Source organism: Maylandia zebra, linkage group LG1, assembly GCF_041146795.1.
Source record: "Maylandia zebra isolate NMK-2024a linkage group LG1, Mzebra_GT3a, whole genome shotgun sequence".
In the NCBI taxonomy this organism is placed as follows: Eukaryota; Metazoa; Chordata; class Actinopteri; order Cichliformes; family Cichlidae; genus Maylandia; species Maylandia zebra.
The window spans coordinates 43,712,508-43,729,887 of NC_135167.1; the positions used below are offsets into that span (position 1 = coordinate 43,712,508).

At 40.2% G+C, this 17,380-nt stretch overlaps 1 protein-coding gene across 3 annotated transcripts in view; it reads left to right on the forward strand.

Annotated features, from left to right (window-relative positions):
• The window catches only part of tmc3 (transmembrane channel like 3), a 42,964-nt gene that overhangs the window by 23,375 nt on the left and 2,209 nt on the right, over positions 1-17,380 (forward strand). For all 3 annotated transcript variants that reach the window (XM_014411345.3, XM_076887109.1, XM_076887115.1), the window contains 7 exons: positions 5,264-5,331; positions 5,716-5,844; positions 9,274-9,384; positions 10,440-10,565; positions 10,740-10,818; positions 14,155-14,197; positions 16,550-16,823. In XM_014411345.3, coding sequence (XP_014266831.3) covers positions 5,264-5,331; positions 5,716-5,844; positions 9,274-9,384; positions 10,440-10,565; positions 10,740-10,818; positions 14,155-14,197; positions 16,550-16,823 — 830 coding nt within the window. The remainder of the gene's footprint in view (positions 1-5,263; positions 5,332-5,715; positions 5,845-9,273; positions 9,385-10,439; positions 10,566-10,739; positions 10,819-14,154; positions 14,198-16,549; positions 16,824-17,380) is intronic.

A 17,380-nucleotide genomic window follows, 5' to 3' on the forward strand; every position in this document is an offset into this window, starting at 1 on the left:
TTAAGATAAGATGGGGCCTGATTATTTAAGACCTTGTATGTGAGGAGCAGGATTTTGAATTGTGGATTTAACAGGAAGCCAAAACAGGAGAAATCTGCTCTGTCTTTCTAGTCCCTGTCAGGACTCTTGGTGCAGCATTTTGGATTAGCTGAAGGCTTTTCAGGGAGTTTTTTGGACTTCCTGATAATAATGAATTGCAGTCGTCCAGCCTGGAAGTAATAAATGCATGAACTACTTTTTCAGCGTCACTCTGAGACAGGATATTTCTAATTTTAGAGATGTTGCACAAATGGAAGAACGCAGTCTTACATATTTGTTTAATATGTGCGTTGAAGGACATGTCCTGGTCAAAAATGACTCCAAGGTTCCTCACAGTGTTACTGGAGGCCAATGTAATGCCATCCAGAGTAAGAATCTGCTTAGATACCATATTTCTAAGATTTTCAGGGCCGAGTACAATAATCTCAGTTTTATCTGAATTAAGAAGCAGAAAGTTAGCGGCCATCCAGGTCTTTATGTCTTTAAGACATTCCTGCAGTTTAACTCATTGGTGTGTGTTATCTGGCTTCATGGACAGATAGAGCTGGGTGTCATCAGCATAGCGGTGTAAATGTATGCTATGTCTTCTAATGATGCTGCCTAAGGGAAGCATGTATAATGTAAACAGAATTGGTCCTAGCACTGAACCCTGTGGAACTCCATAATTAACCTCAGTGTGTGAAGAGGACTCTCCATTTACATGCACAAACTGGAGTCTATTAGATAGATATGATACAAACCACTGCAGTGCAGTACCTGTAATACCTACAGCATGTTCTAATCGCTCTAATAGGATATTATGGTCGACAGTATCGAACGCTGCACTGAGGTCTAGCAGGACAAGCACAGAGATGAGTCCACTGTCAGAGGCCATAAGAAGATCATTTGTAACCTTCACTAAAGCTGTTTCTGTGCTGTGATGAGCTCTGAAACCTGACTGAAACTCTTCAATAAGCCTCTGCAGATGATCTGTTAGCTGTTTGACAACTACTCTTTCAAGGATGTTTGATATAAAGGAAGGTTGGAGATTGGCCTATAATTAGCTAAGACTGCTGGGTCCAGAGATGCTTTTTGAGTAAAGGTTTAACTACAGCCAGCTTGAAGGCCTGTGGTACATAGCCGATTATTAGAGATAGGTTGATCATATTTAAGATCGAAGCATTAATTAATGGCAGGACTTCTTTGAGCAGTTTTGTAGGAATGGGGTCTAAAAGACACGTTGATGGTTTGGAGGAAGTAATTATTGAAGTTAACTCAGAAAGATCAATTGGAGAAAAAGAGTCTAACTTAACATCAATGGTACTAAGAGTAGCTGTAGATAATATTACATCTGTGGGATGATTACTGGTAATTTTTTCTCTAATGATTAAAATTTTATTTGTGAAGAAGTTCATGAAGTCATTACTAGTTAACGTTAAAGGGATGGTTGGCTCAACAGAGCTCTGACTGTTTGTCAGCCTGGCTACAGAGCTGAAGAGAAACCTGGGGTTGTTCTTATTTTCTTCAATCAGTGATCAATAGTAAGATGTTCTGGCTTTGTGGAGGGCTTTCTTATAAAGCAGCAAACTATTTCTCCAGGCTAAATTATGATCCTCTAAATTTGTGACACGCCATTTCCTCTCCAGCTTACGAGTCATCTGCTTTAGGCTACGTGTTTGAGAATTATACCGCGGAGTCAGGTACTTCTGATTAGAGACCTTAGTTTTCACAGGAGCTACAGTATCCAGAGTCGTACGTAGTGAGGAGGTGAAATTATTAACAAGATAATCGACCTCTGTTGGAGCAGCGTTCAGATAGCTGCTCTGCTCTGTGTTGGTACAGGGCATTGAAGATGATAACAGTGGGTGGATTATATTCTTAAACTTAGTTACAGCGCTTTCAGAAAGACATCTACTTTGATAAAGTCTACTCTTCACTGTTGTGTAATCAATTATTGTAAATGTAAATGTTATCAGGAAATGATCAGACAGGAGAGGGTTTTCAGGAAACACTGTTAAATGTTCAGTTTCTATGCCATATGTTAAAACAAGATCTAGAGTGTGATTAAAGTGGTGGGTGGGTTCTTTTACATTTTGAGAGAAGCCAATTGAGTCTAATAACAGATTAAATGCCATGTTGAGGCTGTCATTTTTAGCATCTACGTGGATGTTAAAATCACCCACAATAATTATTTTATCTGAGCTGAGAACTAAATCAGATACAAAGTCTGAGAAATCAGACAGAAACTCTGTGTAAGGCCCAGGTGTATAGATGATAACAAGTAAGACTGGTTTCTGAGTTTCACAGCTGGGGTGGATGAGGCTAAGCATCAGGCTTTCTTTGTGATTGTTTGTGTTTAAATTGCTTGTTGCTGGTTTTTAGTTTGTTTTTTGTCTTTTTGGGAGGGTATAAATGCTACACAGTAGAAACGACATGCAGCCGGAGTATTCCTAAATCTTACAATATTTGATGCAAGTGATTATGAAATATTAATTAATAAACTGGAACGATATTTAATCAGAGGGGTTGTACTACATTGCGTGAAAAATTATTTGACCAGCAGGAAACAATTTGTGAGATGGGAGAGTAATACTCCTCATGTTTGGATGTTATCCAGAGTTCTGTCCCGGATCCAAAACTATTCACTATTTAAATAAATGACATTTGAAGGGTATGTGATCTATTAAAAATACACATTTTTGCTGATAACACAAATATTTTTGATATTGGGGGAAATCTAATGGAAATGCTGAATATGATTGCTATGATAAACTATAGTAAAAATGTTAAAAATAAAAGTGGTTTGAGAGGAAAAAACTATCATTAAATCCAGAGGTGTGGACTCGAGTCACATGACTTGGACTCGAGTCAGACTCGAGTCATTAATTTTATGACTTTAGACTTGACTTGAAAAAATGTTCTAAGACTTGTGACTTGACTTAGACTTTTACACCAATGACCTGGGACTTGAATTGGACTTGAACCGGTTTACTTGAAAAGACTTGATATTTTACCCCAAATATAAAATTTAACATGCATATTATATAGAGATTGAAAATGTGATGTCATTCTGGGGTAGAACCACAAAGGATTCTGGGAACTCGTGGCAAGCGGTACTAGCGCACGCAGGCTTTTAATTGAAATCAGTCACACAGCGATAAAAAGAAACACAAAAAATGTCAAGAAGCCGTTGTATTATTAACTGCAATAGCCGGTCGCATGACAGCCACGGGAAGCCGACGGGTAAAGAGATCGGTTGTTATCGGATTACGTCGTTGAAGAGAAATTGTTCGAGCCATGTTTCCGAAGTAACAAAGGCGACTGGATTGCAGCCATTCAAAGATCAAATATAACGTCCCAGAACACTCCAGCTCACAGGTTAGTCTGCTCCAAGCATTTACACGAAGGTCAGTGTTTTTTAGTAGTTAATACGTCATTTTCATAACATAATTAGTGATATAGGTTACAAGCAAGTCTGGCGCTGAACAGAAATTGTCGCGCTATGCTCCTTTATTTATTGTGCATAAATAGTGAATTGTCCTGACACAATATTGCGTTTCGCTTCTGTTATTATGGTACATTGACAAAAACATATACTTTTATTCACAGGGTAAAACAGGTTTTTTGTATCACTAATTGCCCAGTGCGATTACAGCATACAGTATTATTGTCACTGCTACATTTCTGTGATGCTACCAGAAATTATTTCCACTACTAATTAATTACCGTTGAGCTCAAAGGTCCTATTAATAAACGGTTAAGGAATGTGTATTTATGACGACGATTTGTGAGACTGGTAAACTTATGATACGTACGATGGTCTTTCGTTCTACACGATGCATTTCAAGGTCCTGCACCCATCCGTCGGTAAACTGTACCTGGGCTTGTTGCAGTGACCTGAAGTTACTAAACTTCATGAGTGTATGCACTCACTCCAAGAACCGTGTAATTATAAATATGCATATAAATATGCTACGATGAGATAGCTGACTTCATCTAACTAGCAAATGTTTTCCAGGCTACGTTGGTGATGCAGTTTTTTTTAATGTGTATGATATTTTTGTCATGCGATTTTAAAGCCGGTCCTACAACCGCATCCAAGAATAACATGCAGCTTATCTCAGAACTGTCGGTGAAAATTATTCTTGGAGCTAGGTTTAATTGAGCTGCATTTTAAAGAGGTGCAATTTCACAATTTGTGTATATTTTCTAAGTTCACCATTTTGTCATGTGTTGAGAAAAACACAGATTTAAAAATTACATGGTCTAATATTTACATTTAGCATAACTGCAACATTATTTTTTCGTTTGTTTTTTTTAAAGACTCGAAAGGACTTGAAATTCAAAATGTCAGACTTGTGACTTGACTCGGACTTTTACACCAGTGACTTGAGACTCGACTCTGACTTGCCTGACATTACTTGAGACTTGACTTGAGACTTGAGGATAAAGACTTGAGACTTACTTGAGACTTGCAAAACAATGACTTGGTCCCACCTCTGATTAAATCTATCCCACGTTTTCTTAAGCCTCAGTAGAGAAGCTGAGAATTCCCTGTCCCCAGTCACCTCCTCTAGCATGTATGGAGGAACAGCAAGGCATTCCCAGACCGAGTGAGAGATATGATCTCTCCAGGGTGTCCTGGGGCCTCCTCTCAGTGGGACATGCCTGGAACACTCCACCCAGGAAGCATCCTGGTCAGATGCCTGAACCACCTGAACCGGCTCCTTTCAATGTGGAGGAGCAGTGGTTCTACTCTGAGCCCTTCCCAAATGGCCGACTTCTTCACCCTATCTCAAAGAGAGAGGCCATTCAATCTTCAGAGAAAGCTCATTTCTGCCGCTTATATCTGCAGTATTATTCCTTTGGTCACTACCCAGTAGGGATGGGAAGCTGGTTCACGTTCAAAAGCTGGATTTGTCATACTGTGTTGGTGCTTACAAAACCACCATGAAAGCTCAAAGGTCTATATGCATATTTTAGAGCAATATATGATTTGATCCAGATGTCGTTTTCAGGGAAGACCTTGCAAATTTTAACCTAAGACAATGCTAATGCTGTATCTTTTACAAGAGTATGTCTTCATAGCACAGGAGTCCTGGTAATGACCGGGCATCCCTGCAAACCAGACCTTTGCAGTAACTGAAAACATTTGGCATGTCATGAAAAGACAATAAAGACCCTGAGAGACTCTTGTCTGACTCAGGATTGTTGCAGTGATTACTTTTGTTTTGTCTGTTTTCAGCCTGAATATGGAGAATTCAAAATAGCCGAGAATGTCTTGCATCTAATTTATAACCAAGGAATGATCTGGTAAGTCTGAAAAACATTTTACAATTCCAGAACCACAGGACCTATTTCAGAGCTAATGGCCTGACTGGTGCTGACAGGTCTCCATTACCCTGTTTAACGGACTGTAGCTCTCTGTAATCTTTCCACTACACCTCTTGATTGTATTTTCTCATCCAATTTCAGAAACGTCTCCTTGCAGCAATAAATGTAATGAAGTGAAATCATGAGCCACTGAATGTCATATCTTTTATATGAAGTGTGACCTTATTGCCTGTGTGTGTGTGTGTGTGTGTGTGTGTGTGTGTGTGTGTGTGTGTGTGTGTGTGTGTGCGCGCGTGTGTGTGCCTGTGTGTGTGTGTGTGCCTGTGTGTGTGTGTGGCTGGTCTATCTCTTTCTTTCCTTCAGGATGGGGGCATTTTTTTCTCCCTGTCTTCCTGCCTTTAATGTGCTGAAGCTGATTGGTCTGATGTATCTGAGGAGCTGGGCTGTACTTACCTGTAATGTTCCCCATCAGCAGGTCTTTCGAGCATCCAGGTTAGATGCGCACACGCACACACACGCACACACACACACACACACACACACACACACACACACACACACACACACACACACACACACACACACACACACACACACACATGAAACATACCCAAATTTCCAGTATAGTTAAAAAAAATCATTTGATGACTTTTATTTGGCCTAAATATTAGTGTTTTTTCTACCACCGTGTTGGCATTTTGAACACAGAATTTCCCACATCTGGATGAAAGTAAAGGTAAATTCAGGTAATCTTATCTGCACAGGTTTAATGCTGTGATGCTACTGAATAATGGACTAATTACATATTAAATTTTCACTCACCAAAACTGAAGCACAAACCTTTTGGACTGTCTTTTCCTTACAGCACAATTTGTTAAAACAAAATCCATTAAAAATGCTGCAAAAAGGCATAAATGGTGCAAACGCTATGGAGAAATCAAGGTCAGTGGGAGGTGCAGCCCAGCACTTTTCATAACCACCATCAAAACACCAAGAATGTCTTTGTCCAGACATTCTCTTATATTACATCCTTGGCTCTTTGCAGTTTGACAAAGATTTAAAGTTGCCACCAAAGGCTTGTACAGTATATTGTCAGCAAAGGGGGTATTTTTCTTAAGGCTGTTCACTTATCAGCCTGTGCAGCAACTTACGTATAATTCAATTCAATTCAATTCAATTTTATTTATATAGCGCCAAATCACAACATAAGTCGCCTCAAGGCGCTTCATAGATACAGAGAAAAACCCAACAATCATATGAACCCCTATGAGCCGCACTTTGGCAACAGTGGGAAGGAAAAACTCCTGTTTAACAGGAAGAAACCTCCGGCAGAACCAGGCTCAGGGAGGGGCGGGGCCATCTGCTGCGACTGGTTGGGGTGAGAGAAGGAAGACAGGATAAAGACATGCTGTGGAAGAGAGACAGAGGTTAATAACAGATATGATTCAATGCAGAGAGGTCTGTTAATACATAGTGAGTGAGAAAAGGAAAAACTCAATGCATCATGGGAATCCCCCGGCAGCCTACGTCTATTGCAGCATCACTAAGGGAGGATTCAGGGTCACCTGGTCCAGCCCTAACTATATGCTTTAGCAAAAAGGAAAGTTTGAAGCCTAATCTTGAAAGTAGAGATAGTGTCTGTCTCCCGAATCCAAACTGGAAGCTGGTTCCACAGAAGAGGGGCCTGAAAACTGAAGGCTCTGCCTCCCATTCTACTTTTAAATACTCTAGGAACAACAAGTAGGCCTGCAGAGCGAGAGAGAAGTGCTCTAATAGGGTGATATGGTACTACAAGGTCATTAAGATAAGATGGGGCCTGATTATTTAAGACCTTGTATGTGAGGAGCAGGATTTTGAATTGTGGATTTAACAGGAAGCCAAAACAGGAGAAATCTGCTCTCTCTTTCTAGTCCCTGTCAGGACTCTTGCTGCAGCATTTATACACACATATACTCAGTCAGGCTACTGTGATTTAAGTTTTTTAAAAAAAAGCTGTGATTGCCTCTTTCAGTCCTTATCAGCCACTCCCAGATGTGGTGGAAAATCACACAAGACACATGTGCATATCGATAGCATCAACAGTTCACTGTGTAAAAGGAAAATACAGTGGTGTGAAAACGTTTTTGTCCACTTCCTGATTTCCTATTGTGGAGATACAGAAATTCTTTTATTGCTGCCATATAATCTGCATCATTATAACTGCATTAATAACATTCTTTACAGCATTATTTCATCTAATAATGTTTCTCACAGTATTGATACTGCATTACAGCTGTTTATTGAAGATGTCCATTTGAGGATCCTTCCATTATGTTAACTTTTATTACAAGTACGGTTAGAAGTATTTTACACACATTGCATATCTGAGCTTATTTTGAGTTGATGTTCGGTTCATTAAGGGTCTTAAGCTTCACTGGCGTGACTGTCCAGGTGATACATGCTGAGGGAAACTAGAACATAGAAGGATAGCTGCATGCTTACAGTACATATAATACATATAATCTAGGAATGTGTCCGGCCTGAGGCCTTAAACTCATTTGGTGTCTTACTATATTTTACTCTACTTGGTAACAGACGACCAGAGTCAATAATTAGCCTCAGAGACCCTGAGGGCTTGAAGTTTATTACCTTGTATGGAAGGTGTTATAGAAAAGAGAAGTTCTATGTCTGCTTATAGCTATTAAAGATGTACGATTAACTGTGACTAATGTCTGGAACCTATTTTAATCTGTCATTGACGCAATGGGGGGCCTTGTACCCCACTGCTTTATAAGTATCCACAACATGTATTTTGGTCAGAAGACATATGTTGATGTTTTCTCCGGGCTGTTAATAAACTCATCGTTTGATTCCACTTTTCTGGGGCCTCCGTGGTTTGTGACACTGCTCTGCATTGATTGATTTCGCGACACTATATTTTGTATCTGTCACATTTAAATTTTTCAGATCATCAAACAAATTTAAATATTAGACAAAGATAACACAAGTAAACACAAAATGCAGCTTCTGAATGAAGGTGTTTATTATTAAGGGGGAACAAATCCAAACATACATGAATTCTGCTGTCTACCAAACTTCCTGCAGGAGAATATCTGGCCATCTCTTTTTGACCGCCAGCTGAAGCACACTTCAGTTCTGCAGTTGGACAATGATCCGAAATACACCAGCAAGTCCACCTCTGAATGACTATAAAAAAGAAGACTTTAGAGAGGCCAGTCAAAGTCAAGACATGAAAAAATTTAGACAGTCTCACTTGCTAGTTAGATTTAAGCACCACACACTATTTGGTGTGTTTTAAGAAATGATCCTGTCATGAGTAAACACTGCCTGAGTATTATTTGGACTTAGCAGCCACTCATGATTCACCATTCGTTCAAGATTTGTCAGAATATTTTTTTCTATGATCTTTATTGCTCAAAAAGGGAACAGTGCTTATCCTGTTACTCGTTGCACAAAGGAACAGATTCTAGCTCTGCTGATAGGTCGGGACCTTTTACAGCCCTGTCAGCTCTCCTGTAATAACGCCCACTGCTACTTAGCTGATCAGATTAAGATCCCAGAAGTTCAAGTGACTCGATGCTATACTTTGATGAAAAATCTTCCTTAGTTTATTTATTTATTGAGCAGTGTATTTTGGCAAGTAGAATAGTCACAACACTTAATCTAGTTACTTTGTCAATTTTCAGTTAGATGTTACAGATATGTGGTCAGATACACAGAAAAAACAAAGAAAAAAATGTTCACCTTTTGAAGATGACAAACTGTTTAGAGCATATTTGCAGATATACTCTGGGATACTTCTGCTAAGTTGATTCACATGAATTGTAATTTTCTACTGAACTGCTCAGGAGCATGAAGGAAAGACATTAATGTAAAAATGAATCATATCAACACATCCATGTTCTCACGTTGCTTTTTTAGGTCAAACAACTTCTACCTGGCTATGCTGCTTTTCATGCTGTTTTTGTGTATGCTGCCCACCATCTTTGCTATAGTGAGATACAGACCATCACAACACTGCGGACCTTTCAGGTAAGGAATTAAAATTTATCTTACATCCATCGAGACCTTCAAGGTCAACTTAACAATTTATTGGTGAGAAACTGACAAAAGACTTTATGGAAACTATGACTCTTGGAATTTTGGTGTCAACATATACAGTAGAACGCACTGTATAAAGATTTTGAATATCGTGTCACGTTTCACCTCTGACCTCTCCCAAAGGTCAATAAATTGACCTAAAGGTCAAAGTGATAATGCAGGCAAAATACAATACTATTTCCCTAAAGTAAATACTGCTCAGGGAAGCAAGCCTCTGACTGTTTCTTGTTTTTAATGAACAGATTCCCTTTTTTATTTACTGTGCTGAGAATGTAAGACAGAAGTGGATGTTTTACCACATGTACCAATGAGGGATATATGCATATTTTAGAGAATTCCCAATTTTGGTGTCTTCCATCCTCAGCCTGCACAATACATATTTATGTGTGTTTTGAAACGGGACATATTTTAATTTACGAGCGTAGCATCATAGTTTGGAAAAGATCTTTCTTTGCATAGTATACAAAGTCAAATCCTGTTTCCAAAAAGGCTGGTAGGGTATTTAAATAAAATCTAAATGTAGTAATTTTCATACCATTTAAAGACTATATTTAAATACTTCAGAAAGATCATATTAAATAACTGAAATTGAAAAATATCATTCAATTCATATGAAATGTTGATTAAACTCCATTGCCAGATACACATTAAAACAGTAGGAAACATCTCCATTTCCTTCTGTGTTGTGTCTCCTTGTTGGAACGAGTTGCTGCAGTTTGAAAGCGATGCCCATTGTTGTCCCTTTTGGAGCTATACTATTGAAATGGATGCAGAATGTTCTGGACTGTCTTGCTGAAATAAGCAAAGCCTTCCCTGAAGTTGTCAACTGGATGGCAATATATGTTGTCATGCAGCTGTATATATTTTATTCAGCATTATTTTTGCTTCCATCGATGTGGAAGTTAGCAGCTCTTTTGTTTTTCCCCTTCTTGTGTGGTTGTGTTTCAGTGTTCAGACAAAGAAAAATGCTTAAATTTGTGTTTCAGTGGTCAAGAGAAGATTTACGACATCATCTCTGAGACAGTGGCCACTGACTTCCCGGTGTGGTTCAGTAAAGTAATAAGTTACATCACCAGTCCTGTCGTCGTACTGCCAGCACTGCTGCTGCTGTTGTGAGGCTGCACACGACACATATTGCATATATCTGTCACGTATACATGCGCTCTCTCACTCACAATTTCTCTCTAATTCTCTCTCACACACACATATACACATACACTCACAATATGCAAATACGCAAACATCTGTATCCTACATGACTTGTGAATTGTTCAACTGTGTTTCAGCATGCTGATATACTATCTCCAGTCTATCGCCAGATCCCTCAAATTCACCAACAACCAGCTAAGGATGCAGCTCCAGACTGTAAGTTGAATCACTTTCAGCATTTTTTCACATAAAAATAAGAGCGAGAAAGGCATTTACAGATGAGGACAAAGTTATTAGCCCCTCTATGAAATTTAAAGTTTTTGTCAAAAATTTCCCAAGTGCTATTTAACAGAACAAATGATTTTCCAGATAGCATTTTAAACATATGGTATCTTTCCTGGGACTGGGTCCTTCTGGACATAGACATCTGATGTTGTGCCTGGGATCTGCTGGAAGCTACTATCTGCTGGATTGTCTCTCAAGTACCTTTTGCAGACCCTAACTTGGGTCCTGTTGTCTGTAGTAGATTCTTCCTGTGGATCTACCACCACCATCCCTCTGTGCTGTCCTTTAAGCCAGCTTTTCCCAGCAACTGTGGGATTTGTTCATGTCAGCCACTTCCTCCGCCTTTCAAAGGTACATCCCATGCATAAGCTTGGTCATCTATAATGGTTCCTGGTCCTGTTCTGCATCACTGTCTGTCTTGATGGGCCTGATCTATTTGCATATGTTCTATGCTATATCCTGGATGGTGACTTTGATAGTCACTAATCCTCACTCGCTCTTTTTACTGCTCATAGAGCCTCAAGGTCCTGGACTTCATGTGGATTGGATGGACATTATGAGGAATGTTTGTATCTTCACATTAGCGGCATCCGTCTCCTCTTTTAGTTAGCTTTTTATTCAGATAACTGGTAGGGAATCTCTACTGATGGCATGGATCCTATTCTTACTGTTTAGCTGCCTTCTCAGCACCTATCTTACCTTCTGGAGGTATTTGGCTGTGCCTGACCTTTTTGCATCTTTATCATGGTTCCCACTGGCCTGTGGGATACCCAGGCACTTGTACAGTGGGGCAAAAAAGTATTTAGTCAGCCACCGATTGTGCAAGTTCCCCCACTTAAAATGATGACAGAGGTCAGTAATTTGCACCAGAGGTACACTTCAACTGTGAGAGACAGAATGTGAAAAAAAAATCCATGAATCCACATGGTAGGATTTGTAAAGAACTTATTCGTAAATCAGGGTGGAAAATAAGTATTTGGTCACCTCAAACAAGGAAAATCTCTGGCTCTCACAGACCTGTAACGTCTTCTGTAAGAAGCTTTTCTGTCCCCCACTCGTTACCTGTATGAATGGCACCTGTTTGAACTCATCATCTGTATAAAAGACACCTGTCCACAGCCTCAAACAGTCAGACTCCAAACTCCGCCATGGCCAAGACCAAAGAGCTCTCGAAGGACACCAGGAAAAGTATTGTAGACCTGCACCAGACTGGGAAGAGTCAATCTACAATAGGCAAGCAGCTTGGTGTGAAAAAATCAACTGTGGGAGCAATCATCAGAAAATGGAAGACATACAAGACCACTGATAATCTCCCTCGATCTGGGGCTCCATGCAAGATCTCATCCCGTGGGGTCAAAATGATCATGAGAACGGTGAGCAAAGATCCCAGAACCACACGGGGGGACCTGGTGAATGACCTGCAGAGAGCTGGGACCAAAGTAACAAAGGTCACCATCAGTAACACACTACAACGGCAGGGAATCAAATCCCGCAGTGCCAGACGTGTTCCGCTGCTGAAGCCAGTGCATGTCCAGGCCCGTCTGAAGTTTGCCAGAGAGCACATGGATGATACAGCAGAGGATTGGGAGAATGTCATGTGGTCAGATGAAACCAAAGTAGAACTTTTTGGTATCAACTCAACTCGTCGTGTTTGGAGGAAGAAGAATACTGAGTTGCATCCCAAGAACACCATACCTACTGTGAAGCATGGGGGTGGAAACATCATGCTATGGGGCTGTTTTTCTGCCAAGGGGACAGGACGACTGATCCGTGTTAAGGACAGAATGAATGGGGCCATGTATCGTGAGATTTTGAGCCAAAACCTCCTTCCATCAGTGAGAACTTTGAAGATGAAACGAGGCTGGGTCTTCCAACATGACAATGATCCAAAACACACCGCCCGGGCAACAAAGGAGTGGCTCCGTAAGAAGCATTTGAAAGTCCTGGAGTGGCCTAGCCAGTCTCCAGACCTCAACCCCATAGAAAATCTGTGGCGGGAGTTGAAAGTCCGTGTTGCTCGGCGACAGCCCCAAAACATCACTGCTCTCGAGAAGATCTGCATGGAGGAATGGGCCAAAATACCAGCTACTGTGTGTGCAAACCTGGTAAAGACCTATAGTAAACGTTTGACCTCTGTTATTGCCAACAAAGGTTATGTTACAAAGTATTGAGTTGTATTTTTGTTATTGACCAAATACTTATTTTCCACCCTGATTTACCAATAAATTCTTTACAAATCCTACCATGTGGATTCATGGATTTTTTTTCACATTCTGTCTCTCACAGTTGAAGTGTACCTCTGGTGCAAATTACTGACCTCTGTCATCATTTTAGGAGGGGGAACTTGCACAGTCGGTGGCTGACTAAATACTTTTTTGCCCCACTGTATCTGCTATTCTCCTTTCTGGCTTAATAGTCTGCATCACCTTTCCTCTGTTTTCAACCAAACTTATCCAGTTCGAATAAAATCACGATGTCCTCACAGTAGATGCTGAAGTGGATCTCCTGGTGTACATCATAATTTCTTTGTACAGGAGATGGCTGATGGTCACTCCAGACCTAAATATATATTCCTATCCAATCCTACTGATAAACTGCTTTAGAGGGTTGAGGCCTATCCAGAAGTGGGCATCACCTTGGTATGCCCACACTTGATGGTGACCTCTGTGATTGTCTTTGACTTTGTCTTCCAAAGTCCCATTAAGTACACTGTTAGCCTTTTAAAGTGCCAAGCACCCTAGTATCCATAATTAAGTATCCTCTTAATTGCCCCTTGGGGATAAATAAAGTCTTTCTGATTCTGATTCTGATGTGTGCAGCATTCAGGCTTTTTTGGTGTCAATTCAGGCAGTAAACATATCATTGGCGAGATATTTGACTACAAGATAAACAGCCACAAGGAGCAGTACCCTCAGTTGGGAAGGAACAAAGATATTGTGAAGGACCGTCAACCTCCCAGGTCTCTGTTAGAGGGCCTTAGCTAGAAGGATGAAGACCACACACAGGGGGAGTGGAAATGTTTATCATTTTTAATTTTGTAAACATAAATACTGTCTGTACGCATTTGTGTTTTGTATTTACTCAGGTTGTCAGTATTACAATTTGTTTGACCTAAAACATTTAAGTCTCACACATATGCAAAAGAAGGGAGGGAGCAAATACTTTGTCATGTCACTGCGTATATATAGTGCAGCCTTAAACTGGCCATTACATAATGATAGTATAATGGTGTGCGTCTGAAGTCAGTGTTTTTTCAAACCTTCTCAGGAGCGCACTGAAGACAAGAAGAAAGTCTTCCAGATGGCTGCAGGTATCTCTCGTCTTCTATGTTTGCCCCCTTATTGATGACCTTTTTTTGTATGTTTGTCACCCTTAAATGTTTCAGATCATAAAACAAATAAAAATATTAAAAATAAAACACAAGTAAACACAAAATACAGTTTCTAAAGGTGTTTATTTTTAAGGGGAAAAAAATCCAATGTGTGAAAAAGTGATTACCCCCTAAACCTAATAACGAGTTGGGCCACCCTCAGCAGCAATCACATGTTTGCCATAACTGACAACGAGTCTTTTACAGCACTGTGGAGGAATTTTGGCCCCCTCATCTTTGCATAATCGTTGTAATTCAGACACTTTGGAGAGTTTTCGACATGAACCGTCTTTTTAAGGTCATGCCACAGCATCTCAGTCATGTTCAGGTCAGCACTTTAACTAGGCCTGTCCAAAGTCTTCATTTTGTTTTTTTCTAAGCCAGGGGTGTCCAACTCCAGACCTCAGGGACCCGTGTCCTGCAGGTTTAGATCTCATACTGGGTCAACACACCCGAATCAAAGGATTAGTTCATCACCTCTGGAGAACTTAAAGGCTGTATCCCAATTCAGGGTCTGCAGCCTTAACGGTCCTCAAGGGCCACGTACTCAAAGACCGCTAAGGCCGGAAGTGAGAGGCTTGTGAAATGGGACGGTCTAGCCTCCCTCGCGCTGCCCAGGTTGCCTATCAACCGTTATAGTAAAAGCGGGAAACGTTTCATACAGCTTTGTTTGACAGAAACGGAGTAGAACATATTTTGTTCATTTGTTTCTACATGAGCTTTGTGTGATGTGATAAGTATCTGAGGCTGAGACCACACGACTGTAAAACATGATTGTTGGGCTTCATTTTTGTACTGAACAGTCATTTTAAGATTAGTTAGTAAATAACAATTAGCTAATGTTGTTCATGAGACTAAAGTCATCTTACTTTGGTAATGTAAATATAATATGGCCAATATGATAGTTATTATCTTAATCATTATTAGTTATCACAGCAGTGAATGACTCTGTTTCAAATACTGAGCTTCAGTAAAGATTCAAGCTGCATTTATTTATATCATTTATATTTCCTGTCACCTTAAATCTTCACTCAAAGACAGGTTTCTTTGACACTGTATATATAACTGTGTTATATATATGAGAGACAAATATTGTTCTTTTAATATGTTGGCATTACTAAATTTGTCTCAGTGCTGACTTTAAATATCCATAGAATCATCACATTCTCTGTGAGATTAAGCTCAGCTATTGAACGGCGTTTATTTTAAAGTAAAGGCTTTAAAACCAAGTTAGTACAAAGTGTAAAGTAAAGTGTGCGTGTTAGTCCCCCATAAGGAAATAGTTCCTCTGCATTTAACCCATTCACCCAGTGAAGCAGTGGGCAGCCACCAGTGCAGCGCCCGGGGAGCAGTGTGTAGGGACGGTACCTTGCTCAGGGGTACCTCAGGGTAGCCGTTCAGTGGAGTCGAACCCCCGACCTTCCGATCATGGGGCCACCACTCTACCTACTGAGCTATCCCTGCCCAAACGTCACTAATGTCACATAACTTTGCCGACATGTGGCCAACAGTAATGTTTTCATGTTCTTCGTTATTAAACACTCGCACATAAATAAGTGACATAATATTCAGTACTTACTTTTGAAAGTTTACTCTTCGGCCGGCCCTCTTTTTCTGGCAAAATTATCCACACACACCGCCGCGCTATGCAGTCTGGGATATGTTGGGCCACAAAGTCTGCACCGCCACATCCTTAACATTCAGTGAAATGAAGGACGCATTTGAGGGCCGCATTTCGAGCAGCCTTTGAATTGGGACAGCCTTTGTCGCGTTGCTGTGACGTAATCGGCCTTAAAATGCGGCCTTTAAGGCTGCAGACCCTGGATTGGGATACAGCCAAAGACATGTTGAGGAGGTAATTTAGCCATTCAAATCAGCTGCGTTGGATTAAGGACACATCTAAAACCTGCAGGACACCGGCCCTTGAGGTCTGGAGTTGGACACCGCTGTTCTACGCCATGGACTCGCTGCTGGACTTTTCAAAACTTGCAGAAATCATGGTTCCATTTATCACAGCAAGTCCCGAGGCATCAATAAAGGCCCAGCTGACTGCTGGCCCAACCCATTATTAGGTTAAGGGCTTAACTTTTTCACACAGGGCCATACAGGTATGGATATTTTTTTACCCTTAATAATAAACACCTTCATTTAGAAACTGCATTTTGTGTTTACTTGTGTTATCTTTGTCTAATTTTTAAATTTGTGTGATGATTTGAAACATTTTAGTGTGACAAACATACAAAATCAGGAAGGGCAGACACTTTTTCACATCACTGTATCGCTCTTCTACAGCGAGACTACAGATTCCAGAGGCTGCTGCAGACAAAAAGTCAGATCATGAGGAAAACAACATCGCCAGCCAAGAGTCCTCTAACCACACCCCATCTCCCTGTCAGAATAGCAGCACCACAAACTTTGAATCCCCTGTTCATCGTGGGAATTGCATCCGCACCATCACGAAATCAGTATCTAGAGGAGACCTGAACAGAGGAGGTGTGGCCGGATCTATCAGAAGTCCAGCAGTAACCGTACTGCCCAAACATTGGCTGGAGCACATTCCTAACAGGTCTCACACACATGTTGCTTTAACCAGTCAGGTTTACTTTAGGGGACCTCTTAAAGGCTGAATATAGTGAAACTGTGTTATAAATTTCCTCTATCATATATTCACTATGAAATTATAGCCAGGAGCGATGCCTAATGATATGTTTTGATAAAGTCTCAGTCTAGTTTGCCAATGGAAGAACTCAGACTTGGTCAAACCTGGTAAAACATATACAGCCTGTTGAGAAAGTTTCTTTTTGATGTCCACTTTAAAATATTGGTAACGAAAAAAACGTAAATTAAAAATGATCAAGCAATTCAAATAGTTTCTTTTATACATATTTAAAAGATTAACTGTTATTTCTAACTTATGACATTTCAGAAGTGAACTTCTCTCATGCTGCCCATTATGTAAATCTGTAATCTGTATAGATTTCACTATAATCTAAAAAAATAGGTCTATAATTTTTCATGCAAAGACATAAAACATTAAGTCATGACTATGGCATCCTGCTAGTATGTGTCTCTGCCTCTTCCACATCCCCTAAAGTCAGCTTATTAACATGTATATAGAGATAC